The 20433-nt window shown below is 54.5% G+C and overlaps 6 protein-coding genes across 6 annotated transcripts; 5 read left to right on the top strand and 1 right to left on the bottom strand.

The window, feature by feature from the left end:
• Window positions 1-3622: 3622 nt before the first annotated feature.
• Window positions 3623-4043, top strand: CGGC5_v016005 (uncharacterized protein; the record flags this gene model as incomplete). Its single annotated transcript, XM_032028220.1, has 2 exons — window positions 3623-3734; window positions 3814-4043. 2 exons carry the CDS (start codon window positions 3623-3625, stop codon window positions 4041-4043), a joined length of 342 nt encoding a protein of 113 aa, XP_031875482.1.
• A 3465-nt stretch (window positions 4044-7508) lies between these two features.
• On the top strand, window positions 7509-8400 carry CGGC5_v016004 (uncharacterized protein; the record flags this gene model as incomplete). The annotated part of the gene is made up of 3 exons (XM_032028218.1): window positions 7509-7929; window positions 7983-8290; window positions 8359-8400. 3 exons carry the CDS (start codon window positions 7509-7511, stop codon window positions 8398-8400), a joined length of 771 nt encoding a protein of 256 aa, XP_031875487.1.
• A 737-nt stretch (window positions 8401-9137) lies between these two features.
• CGGC5_v016003 (uncharacterized protein) lies at window positions 9138-9787 on the top strand (the record flags this gene model as incomplete). The annotated part of the gene is made up of 2 exons (XM_032028217.1): window positions 9138-9161; window positions 9230-9787. The coding sequence occupies 2 exons, from the start codon at window positions 9138-9140 to the stop codon at window positions 9785-9787; spliced, it is 582 nt and encodes a 193-aa protein (XP_031875480.1).
• Window positions 9788-11555: 1768 nt separating this feature from the next.
• CGGC5_v016002 (uncharacterized protein) lies at window positions 11556-12208 on the top strand (the record flags this gene model as incomplete). Its single annotated transcript, XM_032028215.2, has 2 exons — window positions 11556-11941; window positions 12007-12208. The coding sequence occupies 2 exons, from the start codon at window positions 11556-11558 to the stop codon at window positions 12206-12208; spliced, it is 588 nt and encodes a 195-aa protein (XP_031875481.2).
• Window positions 12209-12418: 210 nt separating this feature from the next.
• On the top strand, window positions 12419-12982 carry CGGC5_v016001 (uncharacterized protein; the record flags this gene model as incomplete). Its single annotated transcript, XM_066153396.1, has 1 exon — window positions 12419-12982. The coding sequence occupies one exon, from the start codon at window positions 12419-12421 to the stop codon at window positions 12980-12982; it is 564 nt and encodes a 187-aa protein (XP_066007153.1).
• A 944-nt stretch (window positions 12983-13926) lies between these two features.
• On the bottom strand, window positions 13927-14287 carry CGGC5_v016000 (uncharacterized protein; the record flags this gene model as incomplete). The annotated part of the gene is made up of 2 exons (XM_032028214.1): window positions 13927-14186; window positions 14248-14287. The coding sequence occupies 2 exons, from the start codon at window positions 14285-14287 to the stop codon at window positions 13927-13929; spliced, it is 300 nt and encodes a 99-aa protein (XP_031875485.1).
• Between the last annotated feature and the right edge of the window lie 6146 nt (window positions 14288-20433).

Raw genomic sequence — 20433 nt, 5'->3', positions numbered from 1 at the left:
GTGTGATGTACCTAGGCATACACCGCGGGACACTGTCAAGGCTAGGCCGTTTGCCACACACTTTGCTTCCGGTGTCGTACCTCGGGCATATCAGCCTTTCCATCTGGCTGAAAACGCATATATATATATATATATACGTATCCTCAATGTCCCAGGTTCTGCGAGCGCTCAACCAATTCTCATCACGTACCCTTTCACTGTGTTCGACCACTGCCAGATACAAACAAGGACAACTTGGTTTTCTTTGTGGACCTCCGACGAAGATGAGTGAGAAACAAGCGGAAATCAAGCAACTCCTCGTGAGGCGGTGAAACGCCCGTTGCGGTTTGCCAGAGATGTGGGGAGGAAAGTCAATCAAATGATGGTCGATTCAGGTTAGTCCTCACCCCCGATGAAGCTTTCCTACGATTACTCACTCAACTTGATTGCAGATGTTCGCGAGGTTGATCCGATCACGATAGTGAGCGCTTCTGTATCAGACCTGCTTTTCTTGTCTGCAAATTTATCAAATTTTGTGTTTGAGCATGACGGATCGCGGTGGAAGATTGTCGGACACGTAGAAGGTAGTTATAATACGCCCGCAGAAAGTGGCAGAAGGATCCGACCCAAGCACCGACAGCCGGTGAACGCCGTTGGGCGCGGTTAACAGATGAGTGCCGAGGTAGATGATGACTACGTCCCCGGCCATCATACGCAATTTACCAACATGATGTTCTCAAATGGGCAATACAGCAGATGATCTTCTGCTGTCGTTTTGGCGACTCTCCCTTGCAGTCATGTGTGCTATCAACCGTGTGTTCATCTGATGACCTCTGCAGTTCGCCGTCGTAGCGGATAGCAACAACGCGACAGCCGTCATCTCGCCGTGAGCTGAGCATTGCGCATTTGAGACAAGCAAGTGAGTCTTAGTCTGATCTCTGCCGCCGCTTGCTGGCTCTCACAGTCGGGGGGTCGAAGTATGTGTCTCTGGCGGTGTTTCTTCTCGAGTGCCGCCGTACTGTTGACTGAACATGGGGAGTACGTTCGTGTGGGCTGGCAGTTCGCAGTCTAGGACGCGTCGTAAACGCGTGGTACACGGCCATCTCGACCCGCCCGAAGCAAGGACGGCGGCTGCATCGTTGCACATGGCACGAATGGCCTGCCGTGAGCCAGCCCTTCGCGCCGATGCCCCAGAGCACCTTCTTAGGCTGGCGTAAGCTTGGACGGGTGCGGTAGCCATGTAGGGCACACGCGCCATCAGGACTACCTGGAGCGCTTGGTCATTGCAGGTCGGCCACACCCTAAACGGCGCCCACGTTGTGCTACCTGGGCGCAGGGTAGACAAAGGACTGCACACTTCAGTCGAGGGGACGGCAAGCACTTGACAGCCCGTGCGCCTTGCGCCATTAGCTCCCTGCCGTCGGTGCTTATAAGCAAACCAACTATCAATTACGCCGACTTTACCAGGAAACGAGCACCCACCACCAATCGTCCGGAGTCGCAGCTTATTGAACTGATGATGAAAGCGAGCGTGCGCCGGCTCGCTTACGATGTACACGGTACAAGGTGGAGCTTATACTCTTGGGTGGTAGCCACACTTCTCAGTGCACTGTTCACTTCAGTACATGCTGCCATCCGCAATCCTGCATAACCAAGTCTTGCCACAATGCCGTTATCTACTGACGTGATCACTACTGGCGCTGGCCTTGGCCACTGCACCTCGCGAAAGGGCGCCTAGTTGACCTGAGCACAACGGCTCAGCGCCTACAAGATAATCAACCCCCACCCCAGACGTGGCGGACCGCCGTAGAAGGTTAGCGCTCATGTCTACAGACACATTCGTTGCAGCATTGGTGTCCCACAGCTTCAGGCTTGAAGCGCAGGGCCCAGGAGAACAACACTCGATTTGAGGGGATATCCTGGGGTTAGATAGAGATGCAAATGCTGTTTGGGGGTGTCTGCGAAGTTTAGTGGCGTGCCTCAACTAAGGCCGGATGGCGACAATTGCCCCCGAAGCCACGGGGCTGCCGAGTGCCCCAATGTGGGCTTCACGATGTGACGGTGACGTACTGCAGTACACCAGCCAGTCTGTGTGGCAGGCTCTCTCCAGCGACTGCGTCGGTCCGCTTACTCCTCGCCCTGCGGCCCAGCCCAATCGCCACCAGGCACAACCATGTTTTGGCTCAGATGTACCTTTGCCTACGCAATTTCCCTCTAAGCATCGGCGCTCCGGTCTTGCACAATTCGATGCGGCCTTGGCCGCCTCTTGATTCTACCATGACAGCAGCCTGAGGATGGGGTGTATAGCATGGAGCTAGATGCGGGCAAGAAGCGAGGTTGTGGGAGCCCGACTGTGCGACAAAGTATAACAGCCAACTAAGCAGGGAAAGCGACTCGCGTCTGATCTCCCTAGGTAGGGGCAGGGCGTGGTGTCTCCTTTAGCCCCGAGACGTGCTCTTTTAGGCGCCCTCCCCCCACTTACACTTCCCGTCACCAAATTTTGGCAGACGAAAGCAGCCGTTGAAGTATAGTGGCTTGAGTCCCATGCTCTGGTTGGCTGGAGATCGACGGGCACTTAAAGGAGCATCTTTCGGTGCTTGAGGAGATCCTCCTGCGGACTCCTCCGAGTGCATGTCGTTAGAGATCCCTATCCCATCGAAGGCGCCAAGTGGCTCAAAAGTATTTGGTCAATCGTTTGATACCGTATGTAAAAGTGTAGAAAAGGCCGAGCACTTCTTACTTAGCGGGCTGCGCTAAAAGTTCTAATGAGCTTCCTCGCTAAAAGTACTGTAGCTATGGCGTGTATTCCCAATAACTATAGTGGACGCCAGTGCCCAACAGCGACGGTGGTGTGCTGTCACGTAGTGTGCCAAGTACATGACAGAGCGGGTACACGTCCCGGGCGACCCCGGCATTGGTGGCCTGCCTAGCAGGGACAGCAGTCGGACGAGCGCATCGCCAGGATGGTGCGGCGGATCACCAGCCATCTGAGTTACACCTCCCAATGTCACCACACTCCCTTTGCATGTAGTGAGTTGCCGATATGAGCTCTGCGAAAAGGCACGCTGCCACATGCAAGCTATCGGAGTGTCTGTGCCAAAGCGCGCATATGTACACCCTCGAAACTATTGATTTTCATCAAGTAGGTTCGCGTACCCTCATTGGTGCACTTACGGGGCGTTGGGCCTGTAATAATGCAACACGTACTGTGGTATATCCCATCCGGCTGGGCCTGGCCCGTTCCGAGAGCATCCCGACCTCAACGGTATCACATGTCATTTTTAGAGAGCGGTCGATCAAGGTAGAATCATCAGCTTAAGAAGAATGGTGACCTCGCCGTGATATTTTGCGTTCGCAAGCGTTCGTAAAAGTACCGGTCCTCGCAGGATAAGGAAGATTAGACACGCAAATCCAGATCTCACCTTTCAATACATCACGCCCTATGTCGACCCTAGCTCAGTGGCAGTCATCACTCCTGTCCGCAGGTGGCAGGGCTGCCGCTGCTGGATTAGCGGCAGCGCAGCGTGCTTCAGCTGAGATCCACGTCCCTGACGGGCTGACTGCTCTGGCCAGCGAAACCCAACAATTCACTCTGGAAACTTCTGCGCGGACGTATCAATTTTGCAGAGACAGTCCTGGCACGATGGCGGCGTGCGGCGCCGTTGGTGTTGGCCTGGCCGTTGTCGCTGCACCGGGCGTTGTCGCTGCACCTGCCTTGCTGGCGACAGGATTTGGTGGGAATGGCGTTCTTGCTGGTATGCACTCCATACTCGCCCTATTTACTAATACGATCCAAGTCTCTCGAACGTGCGACTGACATAGCTTATCCCTCAGGGTCCACGGCCGCCGGCATTCACAGCGCTATCGGCAACGTTGCAGCCTCCAGCGTATTTGCCATCTGTCAGAGCGCCGGAGCCGGTGGGTACGGGGTAGCAGCTGTGCATGGGGCCATTCAATTTGCTGGCAGTCTCACCGCTGCATCGGGGGTGATTGCTCTTTCGAAGACGGAGGCAACTTCGAGTGATGGAGAGGACGAAAGCGATCCCCAATCCAATCCTCTGTAGCTAGTAGCACGTACATGGCAAGGCAGCCTGCGTTTCCAACTACTGCCGCTCCATCAATTGCACCGCCTTTCGTCATGCTCTTCAGATGTGGTAACTGTACAAGGGTTTTCGACTAGCCAAAAAAAAAACAAAAAACGGCAACCAACGTGTGAAGGAAACACGCCATACAACCCCATCATCGGTTCTGACATATTTGGAGGACCGGACTCCCAGCTTGCGCTGTTCAGACGCCGCACGAATCGAATGCTGTACAAGCAGGAGAAGTCCCGCTGCTCGAGAACCTAAGCGGATGGGGCCCACTGCTGTGTTCCCTTACGCCCGCCATTTGATAGTATGGAACGCACTGTGCAGGGCGTGCACCAGTTCGTGGTGTGCCTAGCACCTCGCCTTTCTCCAGGTGCCTGTGCATCCAGTAAGCCGTGGGCACGGCCGCATAGGCGGCTTCTGTTAGGCGGGACAGCCCGCTGCGCTTGTGGCACGGACCGAGCCCCTCGGCCAGGGTTCACGTTCCAGCTAGCTAGATTTGCCATCGCGGCTCTTTCGATGCGATAGACCTCACCATGTCCTTTTTCACCGTCGTGCTTCCTCGGAATCTTCATCGCCTGTTGTGCAAGCGAGAGCATCTGATACTGCATAGTCCCGTCCTACAGTTTCTGACTTGCAGCAGATTTCAACGGACCTCGGACACTTCAGCCAGGGATACAACAGCACTCAGATACAGGGAGCCTGGTGTCCTGAATGCCCTGCGAACGTGTCCAACAGGGGATTCTTACCGAGCGCCGCAGCTCCAAGCAACCGGTCCAGCCAGGCTGTCTCTGTTGAACATAGACGAATCACAATCAGACGGATAGAGCACAGCACTCCAGAGGACCAGATCAAAGCGTCCATCAAGCGAAATCTAGCACGAGTGACTCCTGTCAAGACCGAACTCCAAAGGGTCGAGGTCCCTCGAGGGTCGGGCAATTATAACCGAGGACATGTCTTCGCAACATCTCGAACCGGAGACATTGCTTGAAGCGTCGTCGAGTCGCTCAACGGCAGACTTGGAACTCCCGCCGGCTCGAGGCGCGTCTCACTACCGAAGGTGTCACAGAGGAGCAGGCAAGCCGCGCGTGGCCAACTCCAAGTTCGAGTTTGAGTTCGTGGCAGAAGAAATGCGACAAATCGAAACAAAAGACAAGCGAACAGACGCGCGCGCCGGTTCCCTCGGGGCCTGTAAACCTCTTACCTGAGCCTTCTTCGTCCTGCTCATCGCGACACAGAGCATCAAGTTCCAGTAGCTTTTCGTCAGCAGAGCCATCACCGAGCCAGACGACGAGCCAGTGCCCAGCAGGGCCGGTGATTGCGTACAGAACAAGTCGCAGACGCACTGTCATTTAGGACGAGAGCAACCGAGTTGGCTTCATCGAGTCCGTGAATAGGCGATGTAGGCGAAATCACTCTCCGGAGACATCAACGATCTCAACTGCCGGCTTCCCGCCTCAGCCGGGTTTACGCTTCTGTTTGCGATCGGTTGGTCAGGCACGTTCTGAACGACGACCACGTTGCGGTGCGTAGGGCGCAGGTCGGCCGAAGTGGCGTGCAGTTCAGACAAGGCGACGGCAAGCACCAGCCAGCTCATGCGCCTTACCCTATCAGGCGTGTTCGAATGTCACAACGCAGCGGCGGGTAATATATCTGGCCCGCGATTCGCCTACCGCACTTCTGTTGGATTTGCTAGGCCGTCTACGTAGTCATGCCTCTCCCTCACTCACTATATTCGCAGTGCTCTCAATGCAATGACGAACTGGTTCAGCATAATAACGGGCAATCTAGTGGCAGACCGTAGGGTCTGTCAGTACTTTCTCAGCATGGAATACCTCTGTGGCGAAGAGATGGTGTTGGAGGGGCAGATCGGTGCAACTAAACTCCAAATGCTGCGTTACTTGGCTGTGCCTACGGCGGAAGTTTGCGACTACGGGGCTTTACGTTCGGGGGAATTGAGGCGTGTGCAGGGATTACAAGGCAAGGTCAGCGAGATGTTCTGGGCTGTTGCTTGTCACGCCAGCAGTCTTTTAAGAAGCAAGCACACTTTCTGCGAGAAAGTTTCCAGGCCCATGCCGAGGTTTCTCATTTGCTGCTGCCGTTGCGCTTGAATGCAAACAAACACTGCCGCATTGGTTTCCAAACCAACTCAAGCACAAGCTTTCGTACATGTAACATACACGACTGGGTCCGCAACTTACAATCGATCCGCTCAAAGTCGCCGAGGGTGAGCAAGCATCTTGGCATGTGTGTCAGTGATTATTCTACGCATTCCAGCTTCTCCGCTCACCTTTGGAATTTTCGTCGGACGTAACGTATGACCAGATCCCGCAATGCCAAAACCTCTTGCGTTAACAGTTTTCAGTGTACTGTAGACGGTCACTGATGGTTCGGCTTGAGCCACATCCAATTCGCCCATCAATAATGCCCACATCTTTTGTCTTTGGTTGCCCCTGCCGTCAAGTCTGACTTTGATACACAATACAATCTGAAGGGTCTTCAAGTCATGTGCTTGTTGCACGGTCCACTGGTGTGACCTGGCCAGGCCTTCAACAACATCGCCCTTTCGAAATTGCCACGCAAAGACAAAAGATGTGGGCATTATTGATGGGCGAATTGGATATGGCTCAAGCCGAACCATCAGTGACCGTCTACGACCTCTGCCAGTGTTCTTTGAATGCGTGACCGCGCAAGGAGGCGCCGACCGAATTGCAACATGAAATTCAGGCAGGGAATGGCTCCAGTAGTGTCAGTGCCGGTGTTCGCCGGCGACCAGCACCTGCCAGTGTCTGGGAAGCCAAGCGCCACAACACGAAGGCAGCAGGAGGCCGCATCCTGCCGCTGTGGTGTGAGCATCAATGTGATCTTTTACCCAGGTGATACGTTGCGGAGGCATCGCAACATCCGCATGTGGCCTGCAGTCACGGAAAGCGCGTCGCCGGGCAGGCGATCACCACGACCAAGCCCCTAAGGGAGCGCCAGGGCTTGCTCTTGCCGGGGCGGGGCTCTGGCAGCGTCCGCCGCGAATGGCTTCTCATCTCCATCTTGCGGGTTGGCAACCGTGAGGCGTGCCGGGTGCAAGGGTGCCCGCAGCCGGTCGACGATGCCGTAGAGGACAAGGCAGGCTTCGAGGGACGGGGTAGCACTCGGAGCCGCTTCTGGCCCCCAGACGACTTCCCCAGGAGGAGCCACCGTCCCCACTGGGTGGGCCAGTTGCGCCGGAAAGGGCACCACGTTTCGGCAGAGCGTAACCTGGCTGAAAAGCAGCAGAAGTACCTGTGAGCGAGCCGCCACGCCGCTGGGCTGACGGTGCCCTCCCCTCGGTGAGACGACCCGCCCCCCAACAGCCGAAAACATGATGACTTCTTCACCTGAGGATCCCTGGATCTTTCCTTTCAATGCAATCGACACCAGAGAAAATACGTTTCCGAGTCTACCACCATGAATACAGGCCGGAGCGAGGATCTGTGTGATCCATCCCCGGCCCGCCGCTGCCTCCTAGTCTCGTGCCCGCTCGGATCCCAGAACGACAAGAATGCCAAGTGGGGTGTGATCGGAAAGGAACAGGCGATTCCTTGCCTCTTCAGCGTGATGCCAATCCGCCAACATTGGGCTCTGTGCATCATTCCAAACGGCGAGCACGATTACATGAGTCCAAACAGTCAGCAAATGTTCCTCGACGCAGCTTATTTCGACCTGGGCGTCGAGTTGTCTTCACAAGCCTGCTTTTCCCTTTCAACTAGCCATAGCTACGATGATGTGCACCACAATGCAAGCTGGCCAGCAGCTTCAGTGAAGAGCATTACCGCCATCTACGATGTCGGCTTGACACATAGAGGGAATGACTGGATTGCGCAGCGAGGTAAATGATCTGCTGCCCTTTCATGATGAGCTGAAGGCTGACTGTAGAATGAGGTTTCGAGATGTGTACGGCGTGGGGAAAGTACCTGCGTATCCTCTGGAATTGTCAGCATTTTGCAGTGTTCTTAACACAGATTACTATCGACACGGATATGTCTGCCAAAAAGATGTGCCGAATACTCTATAGGCGTAATGAAGCTGTGGATAATGTGCGGAGAACTCGACATGCTGGTCTAGGTGTCATGATGGGCGTCTCAGGCTTGATTCCTGTTGTCGGCCCTTTGCTAGGATTTGGCTCATGGGCGACGGCAGGCATCTATATGATTACGGACGAATCAAAGGACAACATAATTCGCAATAAGGTAAAGGAATTCACTAGGAGACATATCGAACTTGAGAAGATGTTCTCTTACCTCTGAGTCGTTTATAGGATACATGCTGGATGATTGACGCCAAGCCTAGGTGGGGTTGAGGTGAAGAGAAGCAATTGACGCAAAGCAATTTCTTGTTGCTAGCGAGCAGCCTCCTTGGATTGTCGAGTAAGATGATGGATTCCCATTCCTCGGTTTTCCGTTTGCCTCTCCCTTTTCATTCTGCTGTTCCGCCTGTAGAAGTACATATAAGCCCCGGTCCGCCGTGCGCTTTGCCGCTATCGCAAAGTCGCAGCAGCAGCGACAAGGGCCGCGGGAAAAGCGACTTTGTCAGGGCAGCAGCTTCCTCTCTCCTCTGGGACAACGACAGACATCTCATGGCTCTCGCGCCGCAGCTGGTTGCGGTGCACATTCCTCTCGTCAACATTGCGATAGCGAAGAATAGCACTTGTGGGTAGGTTCCGCTGTAAATTCGGTGAGATCCCGGTGTATGCCGGCCAGTGTGCACCTCACGCAACTTCCTCTACCTAATCTTCAATAGCAAACTGGCATACTCCTGCGAACTCATAGTTGTGATCTCTCTGTCACTAGAAGAAAGCCTCCTCGCGGGACGGGAGAATCGCTTTCTTCGTCTATGGTGGCGGGACAGGACTCGAAGCAAACGGCCACCCTGCAAACCGAGATGTGATTCATTCCACTGGGAACACCTTCACCGTCAAATCGGAATCGCAACCCTTCAACTCATCCCGCCACTTGAGCGTGAAAGTCTGGCTCCCGGCATCTCATCTCACCCGCAAAAGCCCCCCTTCCCGTTGCACCGTTCGTCCGACCGCCAGTCATGTGCCACACCAACAACGAAAAGGTCAGACTCCAAACGCTCACCGACCCATCTCGCCCCCTGAATACTGACCGAACATGCAACCACAACAGAAAGTATGCAACTCTAGCGTTGAACACCTTCTCGTCCCCGGCACCAGAATCACCTTCGGCCCCGGCTGCGTGCGCACCATGTGGCAGCACGTCATCCGCAGCCGGCTCTGTCCCCATCGCTCCCAGTTCAAGCGGTGGGACGACATCGCCCCCAAACTCTACGCCGTCCGCCCAGACGGCTCGCCTTGTTCCAGCAACTGGGACCTCATGGTCCGCCCCAAGATCCAGGCCGCCATGAACCGCTACGCCTCGGAAGCCGTGAAGAAGGGCCTCGTGCGCGAGGAGGATGGCGAACGCGTCTGGGAGAACTGGACCAAGGGCTTTTTGAGCGATGAGTGGGACGGCAGCACCTTCACCGAGGACTACGCGCGCAGTTTGTTGCAGAAGATGTCGGACGCGGAAGACGCCGAGCGCAGGAGCTACCGGCGGCGGCCGGTTGGCGTCAGGCCGAGGTCGTACCCCGCGCAGGGAATGCTGTACAAGTACTTTCTTGGCGGTGATCGTCCGTCTCCCGCGATAGAGGCGAGGGTTTTGGAGGTGCAGAGACCGTATCTTTGATGCCTTCTTCGGATCGTCCTGCTGTGAGCAAGCGATATGTTTGCTTGTGTTCAAGGGTCGGACACTGGCCTCTGATAGGCATGGGAGGAATGGGAGAATTTGATGTTTATTCTTAGTGATGGACGATTGACGATGTATGACGAGAAATGAATAGAGACCGGTCAAAAGCTAGCGCCGCACCCCATTCAAGATGAATAAATCACTTCTGACAATCAGCGATCCCAAAGATGCTGTTCGGAGATTTGATCAGCTAACAGACGATGCCCTCGTTTCAGCTGTTGTGACCAAGACGAAGACTCCTAGAATCACAGTTATTCCGCTGTCCAGGTCAATAGGAGGGATGTGACTATCCGGTTAGGCCCGGGCCTCCGGGGGGGCATCCGGGGCCTTTCGGAGTTTTCTTGAGCCGGGCTTCAGGGGTTGGGCCCAGTGTCATCATCAGCTGGAATTCCATGGGCAAGTCCATCTATTGAAACTGGAGACCTCGGCTTGCGCCAAAGTGTATTAGGGAAGAAAAAAGGCACGACCCATATTCAAACGTTGGGACCTCAGAAAGGGGTACATCGACTTAAGCCCATACCACCGAGGGCATCGTCCACAGACATCAACGGAAATCAAGCAGCACAGTCAAAACAATCAATATTATCGTACAAGATGATTCAAGCAGCTAGGTTTGAAGCCTCTTTTTGACTTGATTACTCAGTGTGCAGCGCTGGCAACCAAAACTCGACCATGGTTGTATCGACGGGTTTCCTCACGTTGTCACACCACAACTCTAGTTTCCAGCATGCCATCGAAAGAGCAATCCATTCAACGAACTGACGTCCGTCACCCACATTTCGTCACCCCAAGAATGCCTCACCGCGATGATAACCACCAACTTCAATCTTCCACAACTTCACCAACTTTACTTCAATCGCCGTCGTCTTTCGTCTATATCTGTTTCAAATTAAGATGCCTCAATATACTGAAGATGATATCGCCCAGGCACTTGAAGCTATCACAAATGGTACTAGCATAAAACAAGCTGCATTTGAATGGGGTATACCACGAACAACGTTAAACAGCCGCATAAAGGGTCATAAGGCAAGGGATATGGCCTTTTCTGATCTGCAAAGGCTCTCTGTAACCCAGGAAAGCTATCTGGCTGAATGTGTACAAACCCAAGCTGCCCTAGGCCTACCTCCCTCGAACACATCAGCAACTCAAGGAATTCGCTGAGCGTATCCTTCAGAACCAAGGAGACTCCCAGCCTCTTGGAAAGAACTGGGTTCAGTCTTTTATCAAGAGGAACCCATCAGTAAGGGTCCAGAGGAGCAGAGCAATTGATTTCCAGCGTATCAATGGGGCCTCGACTAATGTCATCAGGCAATGGTCTAAACACCTCGCTGTACCTGAGATCATGGCTATTAAACCCTTCAACCGATATAATATGGATGAGACTGGCATTCTTAAGGGCAGGGGATCAAACGGCCTTGTTCTTGGATCATCAAAAACTCGTTCTATCCGCAAGAAACAGCCTGGATCTCGAGCTTGGACATCTCTCATCGAATGTATCTCTGCAACTGGCGAGGCACTGCCTCCACATATTATATACAAGGGAAAGAATGTCCAGAAGCAGTGGTTCCCTCTAGATATAAAACCATACGAACCATGGTCGAATGCAGAATCATGGTTCGCCCGCGAGGTGTCCCTCATCATACGCGGGGTCCCGACAATAGAGGCGGCGGACTGCTGGCGTTGGGGCTTTAGAATCGCCGGGTCGATGATGTCCATCCTCTGGACCATCGCAGAGTGCGTGCTGAAAGCGCTGTGGTGGCCCGCCTCCATCGTGATCCCCATCGTCCTCAGCTTCCTCCTGCTGGCCTTCCTCGCCGGGTGGGCCGTCGAAGGCCTCCACGCCTGCAACATGACCCACGGCGGCGACTTCGCCAGGGTCATCCGGCCGGAGTTTGACCGCCGCCTGGTGAGGCATTATGCCAAGACGTGGGTCACCACCGATGCGTATGGCCCCGTCGTGTTCACGGACAAGATTGTTGTGAACGAAGACATCGGGAAGGAATACCGGTTCAATCGGGAGCTGGTCGAGACATGCTTCAACGATGTTGACGCTGTTGAGCGCTGGCTGCGGGTCGAGATGGGCAAGCAGGACTGGTGGGACAAGGATGAGCTCATGGGCTTGTTGCTTCACCCTACATGCTGACGTTGAGTCTTCTCAGCTTCAGACCCTGGTACCACGCCGTCCACGCCGGTCACTACTCCGAAGCGTCCCGCGCCAACGATGCCGACGACACCTACGACGCCGACACGGAGCCGGCGCCGTGCGGGTACCGCCTCATCCACGCCCACGGGCCGATCGCGAAGGCCGCCGCAGACGCCAAAGCACCACAAGAGAAGCCCGAGTTCGGCAGAACTGGATAGCCTGGCATCTAGCGTCGAAGCCCTCAGCTTACCATCCAACCCGGGCGTGCCCCCTCGACCCCGACACGGTACGTGAAATCCAAAGTTGAAGGCGATGCACCAATGTTGATCTCATCTTCTTGCGCCCGCATAGCTCACGTTCATCCTAGATGCCCCTCGCCCTCAGGCCTGTTCAGCGACCCTGCAAGCGGCTTGGCCGGGGGCACCCGGATGGGTCAGGCGCCGGCCGCGGCATCCCCCGTCCCGGCGAAAGACGGCATTCCCGCTCTGGGTCCGGCGCTGTGGGGACCCACTACGCCGCTGGCCGCGGCCCCGAGCCCCGGCATGTTCCCCCCCACTCCCGTGCGTAGCCTCGCTTCGACCAGGGCTCCTTCGATCACCCCACCATCTTCTGCACGATGGGTCTTTGCGTCGTTGTCTCCGGGACCGCGTCATCCTCCACCGCCGACTACAATCCTGACAGACGGGACCCGCAGCGTCGCTCCATCCACATCGGCCTCGTCCGCAGCCCCGCTGCCCTCGATCCACTCATCGCTGCTGGGACGGTTCAAGAAGAGTTTCACACCGCCGCCGCCACCGACTACGATCCTCGCAGCGGGAGCGACGGATGTTATGGCGACGGCGATGGCAACGGCAGTGGCGGGCATGGATGGCGTTGAGAGCGGTGCCGAGACGTGGGAGTCGTGGGAAGATCGCGTCAGGGGGTCGTTCGAAGCGAAGGCTATCATGATTGGCATTGACGTGCCGGTCAGAGATGCGCTGTTTGTGATGTAGTTTTGATCGAATCACTCTGTGCTGCCCGCTGCGATGGTGATCATTTAATCGTCTGATGTGAGTGAGTGTGTGCCTAATGCAGCGGTTTTTTGGTGGGAATCGTCACTTTGGGGTTGACTTGGCATCATGTTGATGTTGTAACATGCCCAGAAAGATGAATCTCAGTCTAAGAGCACTGCGCACAACACTCTAAGACAGGAGCCGACGACAGTTTGCGTTGGCTCGGGAACCAGCCAGCTTCTGTCATATCTTGAGCTCATCTCGACTGCCCGGATGAAGCCCTAAGAAGGGAGCTGGGCGTAGATACCAGGCACATACTTTCCAGTGTCAAGCTCGCAAGCCCAAGCGGGGGTTGGGATGAGGCTACGAATATCTCTGTACATGCGGCATGCGCCCAAATAAAAAGACATTGCTGAAATCAGCGAAATCAGGGTAATTGAACGGTACTCTTTTTATTTGGGCACATTGCGACTTCGTTTTCGCTATTTGTGCTGAGGGAATCAAGTCGGACATGGTTCCTCGGCGTGTAGCTAAGCAACAACATCAAAAACTAAATATCGATGCATATAAACAAAGACAATACGAGTTAGTGGCACTGATCTCACTGATTCCAGCAGTGGTTGTTTGTTCCGGTGCATGCAGTATGCAAAGAGATGTTTGTGGAAGGAAAGAGCGAACAAGTGGTCAATTAACATTGAAAAGGCGAGCGAGAAACTCGAATGTCAGGGTTTAAGCATGGGTGAAATCTAAGCAAACGAGTAAACATTAGCTCACTGTGCTTAAGCCTCCTAATATCTTCAGTGTCATGTTTGCAAATATGTAAACCAGATTTATCGCCACAGCTCGCGCCTAGTTGAGAGGGACCTCAGGGCTTCGAGTTCTTCACCATTACCTGCACGCCTCACGTTCTCTGAATGCCCACTCCATGAATGAGCCCGCTGTCGCTAGGTATCACAGCAGCCGAAGGCAGATGGCGGCGACGGTGTCGCAAAGCCAAAGCAGTATTCACCACTGCAGTCATGACCAGCAAGGTCATGGTCCCCGTATACCGCAGCGTGATATATAGACCCAACACATCCCGCAGACACAACCGCCGTCATGCAACTTTGCATCCTCCGTGAAGTCTCATTACGCACAGCCATGTCAAGACTTGATCCCAGCATCACACATATCTCGTCGCGTGGAAAGCTGGTGACGCCTATCGCTTGAGCAGACGTGAGCGTGACGTTGGAAATGACAGAAAACCCTGCTATCTGAGGACTTACACGGCGAGTAGAATGGTGTACGGTATCCCGTCAGCCCCATCGGCGCCGGGTGTCTGTTGGCGACGGCTATTGGCCTCTAGTTGCGTCCAAAGCAGCTAATCAACCATCTAGACTCCGCCTCGTCTCCTTCCTCTAGGCTCGGGCGGGGTCAGTAACAGGCTATCTTGAGAATTGTTGTCAGAGTCTCCGCCGAGCTATTGTCGGCAGTCGAAACCAGTCATGCTGTCGCTGAGACGAGGGTGCGGGGGGTGGTCGTCGGCTAGTGTGTTGATGTAGGTTGAGTGTGGTTTAGCTGCTGGCTGATCTGTGCGTCCATCCCCTCCGTCCGCATGGCAAACCTGATCGTCTCTTTGACGACGCTTACGCACGGCGACCCTGCTTCGGATCAGGCGCGCTCTTTCCTCCGAGACAGTAAGACAAGCTCCCACTCCGCGATTCCGCCTGTGGACGCATTTGAATCCGTCGTGCCGTTCACTGTGTGCAGCGGGACAGGGAGTGATGTACCGTTTCTGCCGCGCGCTGATCTGGTGTACTGTCGTTGCGCTGAAGGGGTTTCCTCCGCGCTCTCTGCAGCTACCGTGACTGTCTCCGATGCCTGGATAGCTATTCAGCGAAGCCTCCTCTAGCCCTTCTTCGTCGGGGACCTGCTCCAACTCGGCCGCTTCTCCTGGGATTGACCTAGTTCCAATGACGACCGCGTCGTTCGGCTTTGGCCGGATCCTGGCTTCGGTTCCCGAAAGGCCGGCCGCGGGGTCGCCCGTTCCGAGTGGCACCTCGGCTGTTATTCATAGGTGGACCTGATCTTAACCTTCTCACGTAATTGTGGTGGGGCATGTCGTTAAAACTCGGATCCTGCTCCCCCGCCATCTGTCGATGGCCCAGGTCACATGATTTGGGCCTTTGGGCCACCCCTATTATACAAATTATATCGATGGCCCAAGGGCCATCATCACCAGCGATCACTAACGAAAAAAAAACGTTGCAACTACGAGGTACCCACTGTTAGTAATTGTTAAGAATCTTGAGGGCTCCGGCCCACCACACTATCATTCTTCATCATCAGCCCACGCAAGCTGAATCCCACGATCATGGCGGCCTCCCTAGATGTAGGGCCAACCATCATGGTTCACGGGGACGCCAGTACATGCCGACGGTCAGGACGTGTCCGTAAACCGACCACAAAGGTCAGAGTGGTTGAGCAGGTTAACCACCAGGATAATGCTGAGCTTAAAGATGAGATCAATAAGCTCTCGAACCTCGTCCAGGACCTCCTACGACGAGACGCCGAGCGGGAACAATTCCTCAAAGACTGCCTGAAGAAGATTGAATCCTTAGAGAGACAGCTTCGGGAGGAAAGAACAGACCCAGTCCGGCAACAACATGGGCTTGCGAGGTCTATGTATGCTATTAACACAGGACCTAACGAGGCAGCCCTCAGCCCTCAAGGGCGTCCCTCACAGACAGCGCAGAACCAACCGCCGCTAGCCCGGTCCTATGCGACTGTGGCGAGCCGACCGCTAATGAGAACACAGGATAAACCAACACCAGCAAAAAAACCTACTAAACAAGCTGCAAACTGGGCGGCCTCTAAAGACCTACGCGTCTTCGCGCGTCTACCACCCGAAAGCCCGCTTCGCAACGAGAAAGCCTATGATATATACATCCTCTTTCGAGAAAAGCTAGGCATCCAAGTTCGAGAAGCCCTCAAGGGGATCGACCATGTCAAAACAGGATTAGCACTCCTACCCTCATCAGTGGATGGTGCAAAAGTCTTGCTTGATAACAGAGAGCAGATCGCTGCCCTTCTCCAGGCGCAGGCGGTCGAGCAGCGTGAAACCTGGGTCCGGGCTTACATTGCGAACGTCCCGTACACCAGGCACTGTCTGCTAACCAACACTACACTCGAAATCTCCGCTGAGGAGCTCCTTGAAGAGATCCAGGCCATGACGAAGCTCAAACCTGAGAAAGCATACTTCTCCACGAAAGACGAAGTTGAAAAACTAGGCACAGTGACAGCCTGGTTTAAGCCTGAAGCCGCAAGGCAACTTCCAAGACGCCTACGTTTAATGGGAGCCAGCGTTTTTGTGAACCTGCAGCTCCCGAAAGAGAAGAGGTCCCCCTCATGCCACCGCTGCGGGGGTTTTCACAACGAACGGACGTGCACCAGAAGGAAGAGATGCCTTAAGTGTAGCTCTCCCTCCCACACGACCGACCAACACCAGGCACCCTGCGGGGGTATCGAGGGTCTCAATGGATGCGACTGCCCCTTTAAGTGCCCGTCGTGCAACGGCCCCCATGCCGCCTTTGATCCTACCTGCCCCACCAAACCTAAGGTAGTAAAAGGCGTAGTCCAGAGGAGAGATAAGGCACAGCTTCGGGCTATCCGAGCTGAGTGGGAGAGGTCATGGAGACTTGCGACCCAACGATCACACCAACAAGCGCGAGAACCCGAAGAAATGATGGACTGCAGCCAGACGAATGAAACACAGCAGTAGAAGACAACCCTTAAGAGCCCTGCAAATCATGCAGGCAAATGTGGCCAGACGACCTTTTGCACACGAAACAGCTTTAAACCTTGCTTATACCGCTCAGATCGACATACTCTTAATACAAGAGCCCTATGTCCGATCGGAAGAGAGGAGACTCACGAGATTCCATCCTGGCTTCGAGATCTTCACCCCGGTTGATAACTGGGCTAAAGACAGACCCAGGGTGCTCACTTACCTCCGCAAAGGGACTGGGCTGCGGGGAGTACAAATACGGCCCCTGCCCAGCCCATCCACAGACCTGCTCTTCCTACGACTTCTGTCAGGAGAACGGGAGGTCCTGTCAATTGTGAATGTGTATAACGCCCCTCGCGGATCCTTACATCCTGGCTATGCAGTGAGGGACCTAATAGCCTCCTGCCACCCTGATCCCTACGAACGAGTGCTAGTCGCAGGAGACTTCAACCTACATCATTGGACCTGGCAGCCCGAGGTCACGAGCTCCTTTGATGCAGAAACCATAGTGGAATGGACGGACGCCACAGGCCTTGTCATGCTGTCGCCAGTAGGCGAGCCTACTCATAAAAATGGCAACACGCTAGACCTATGCTGGGCGTCCAGCAACCTCTATGGGGCATCCACTAGCATTGAAACGTCCCTGCACACAACTTCAGATCACGAGTCTCTGCTGACCAGGGTCCCTTTGGCCCTAGCCAATATACCCAGCCCAACCGTGGGAAAGTTCCGGCTTGATACGATGGATGAGAAGGTGTTCCTCGACATGCTTAAGCGGAACATACAACCCATTCGCCATACCCTAAGCAACCCAAGGGGCCCAAAGGCACTCGATCTCCTAGCACAGCAGCTTACAGACTCCCTTATAGAAGCACTCACGGCATCTACAAGGCGCACACTGGGCAGAGGTCCTGGAAGGCCATACTGGAACGAAGAGTGTGCACGCAAACACCAAGCTTATACAACTAAAAGAGCAACTGTGATGAGACTACGCGCTTTGGGAGTAGACTGTCAATGGGAACGGGAGGAAGAAGACGCCCTTAAACAGGACTTCCTCTGTGAGTTACGCCGCTCTAAGGATACGTACTGGAGAGGAAAGATTGCTGCAGCCTCTACAGGTAAAGACGTATTTGAAATGGTCGGGTGGCATAAGGCTACAGGATCCTTCCAGACCCCACCCCTCCGCGATGAGAACAACCCAGACGCTCTAGTCTCACAACCGAAAGAAAAGCGCGACCTATTTACCCGCGTTCTTCTCGGAAATAATGCTATCCCTGCTGACTTTCCAACAGAGACCCTAGCTCCCTATCCGCAGGCTAAACTCCCTTTCCCCCAAATCACAAAGGACGAGGTACAAACCGCAGTCCTCTCCGCGGGCAACACCACCCCTGGCTCTGATGGAATCACCACGGCCGCTCTAAAGATAGCATGGCCACTGGTTGAGGATATTATCTTCTCGCTCTACAGCGGATGTATACGAGAGGGCTGGCATCCTTCTTGTTTCAAAGAAGCAATTCTAGTCATTCTGCCTAAGCCGGGGAAGAGAGACAGGGCGCTTCCACGCTCATATAGACCAATATCGCTCTTGTCTTTCCTTGGAAAAGGCTTAGAGAGACTTGTCGCAAGAAGGCTCGCTTGGATCGCAGTGAAGCATAGGGTATTGCACGACCAACAGTTCGGTGCCCTCCCTCTTCGCTCGTGCAGCGATCTCGTTGCTGCTGCCATCCATGATATCGAGTGCGCCTGGCAGAAGGGTTGTGTTACCTCGATGCTCACACTTGATGTGAAGGGAGCTTTCGATGCCGTGCTGCCAGGACGGCTGGTACATCGCCTTCGTCAACAAAGATGGGCGAAAAACCTCGTACAGTGGGTCTCAAGCTTTGTCCTCGGGAGAAGAGCAAGAATCAGATTAGACGGAGAGGTAGGAGACGTCTTCGACCTCGAGTGCGGTCTACCACAGGGTTCACCGGTGTCTCCTATCCTCTTTATGCTCTATATCGAACCTCTATTCAAGCTGGGAACTGTCCGCCCTGGGAGGAAACGGTCCCGATTTGGCTATGCCGACGATATCGCTATCCAGGCATCGTCACCCTCACTAGAGGACAACTGCGCCCTCCTTGCAAAAGAATGGAAGAAGCCCTAGAATGGGGCGCGCTGGAGGGGATCACGTTTGATCTTAATAAATCAGAACTCATCCACTTCACCAAGAGACATAAAGACGGAAACCCGCCACTGACCGTCACATTATTAGACGGACAACAGCATACAGTTCAAGCTGTTAACCAAGGCTCCTCTCTACGATGGCTGGGGGTCCACTTCGACAGAAAACTCACTTTTGGAATTCATGTGAGAGACCTCTGCGCTAAAGCATGCCAAGTAGTCAACGGACTGCGAGGACTAGGCAACACTGTCTGGGGCGCGCCGGCATATCTCCTCTGCCATGCTATTACCTCTTGCATATTACCTATCCAGTGCTACGCATCAGAAGCATGGTGGCCTGGTAAGAATCGAATTAAGAATGGACGCACCGTGTCAAACAGAGTTAACGGCATGCTCCACCAACTCGATATCACACAAACCAAGGCTATTAGAGCCGCACTTCCCGTATATAAAACCACGCCTATACCGATATTACAGCGTGAGGCTGCCCTGCCCCCTACAGAGGTGATACTGGACGCAAAGCTCAACAAAGCCTCCATACGTATCCATCGCCTCGACGAACGACAACCCCTCCGGACCAGACTCCGAGACAAGCCAGGACCAGACTCTAGACTACGACGAATGGCAAGGCTTGTGGATGGCAATGCCGAATATATTGACCCGCTGCAACATCCACCTTGGGAACGCTTAGCAGACTGGCACACAGCCCTCCACAGGGTCGGCTACAAGCCTGGAAAAACCAAAGAAGAATTAGCCCTCGACTTTACAAGCAGACTGGGAACGTTCTCAAAGCGGGATGTTGTTGCTTACTCCGACGGCTCCCAAATGACGGATGGTAACAGAACCTCCGCTGGAGCAGGCTGGATAGGATACCAGGCCACACGACAGATCTTCCGCGGATCCGAATCGCTCGGCTCCCAAACAGAGGTCTTCGACGCACAAGCGCAAGCCGCCTTTCAGGGCTTGCCAGAAACCACGAGGTCTCCCACAGCGCGGATGGCAGACAATGTTCATGTCTGCCTCGATAATCTTGCAGTTGCAACCAGACTCGTGTCTCAGAGCGCAGGAACCAGCCAGTCTAGGTTTATAGCCTTTAATGGGCTTGCCTCGTCTTGGGCTCAGAGGGAGCGGACCAGCTGGACGATCCCTGGTAAGGTGTATATATGGTGGTGCCCTGGACATGCAGGAATACCAGGTAACGAGGAAGCAGACGCTCTAGCCAAGGAGGCCTGCAAACAAACTCCAGAACCAATGCCACAGCCCACATTAGCGCACCTAAAACGGCAGTCTAAAGCAGTTGCCTTTCAGGCTTTTGCTAGCAGATGGCCGTCACTCTGCCCTCGACAATATTCCGATCTCGGGATAGTTCCCCATCCCAGGCCCCCCGAACTTTGCCTCCCTCGGCATCTGCTAGGTAGGCTGTATGCGGCAAGATCCCACCACGGAGACTTTGCAGCATACCACGAGAGGTTCGCTCATCAAGACGCATCGCTAAATTGCAGCTGTGGGAAACCTAAGACGCCAG

The sequence above is a fragment of the Colletotrichum fructicola genome (genome assembly GCF_000319635.2).
Source record: "Colletotrichum fructicola Nara gc5 chromosome Unknown KSG_Nara_v1_contig10, whole genome shotgun sequence".
In the NCBI taxonomy this organism is placed as follows: domain Eukaryota; kingdom Fungi; phylum Ascomycota; class Sordariomycetes; order Glomerellales; family Glomerellaceae; genus Colletotrichum; species Colletotrichum fructicola.
Note: the sequence above shows the minus strand (reverse complement) of the source record. Positions and strands in the feature narration are given on the sequence as shown.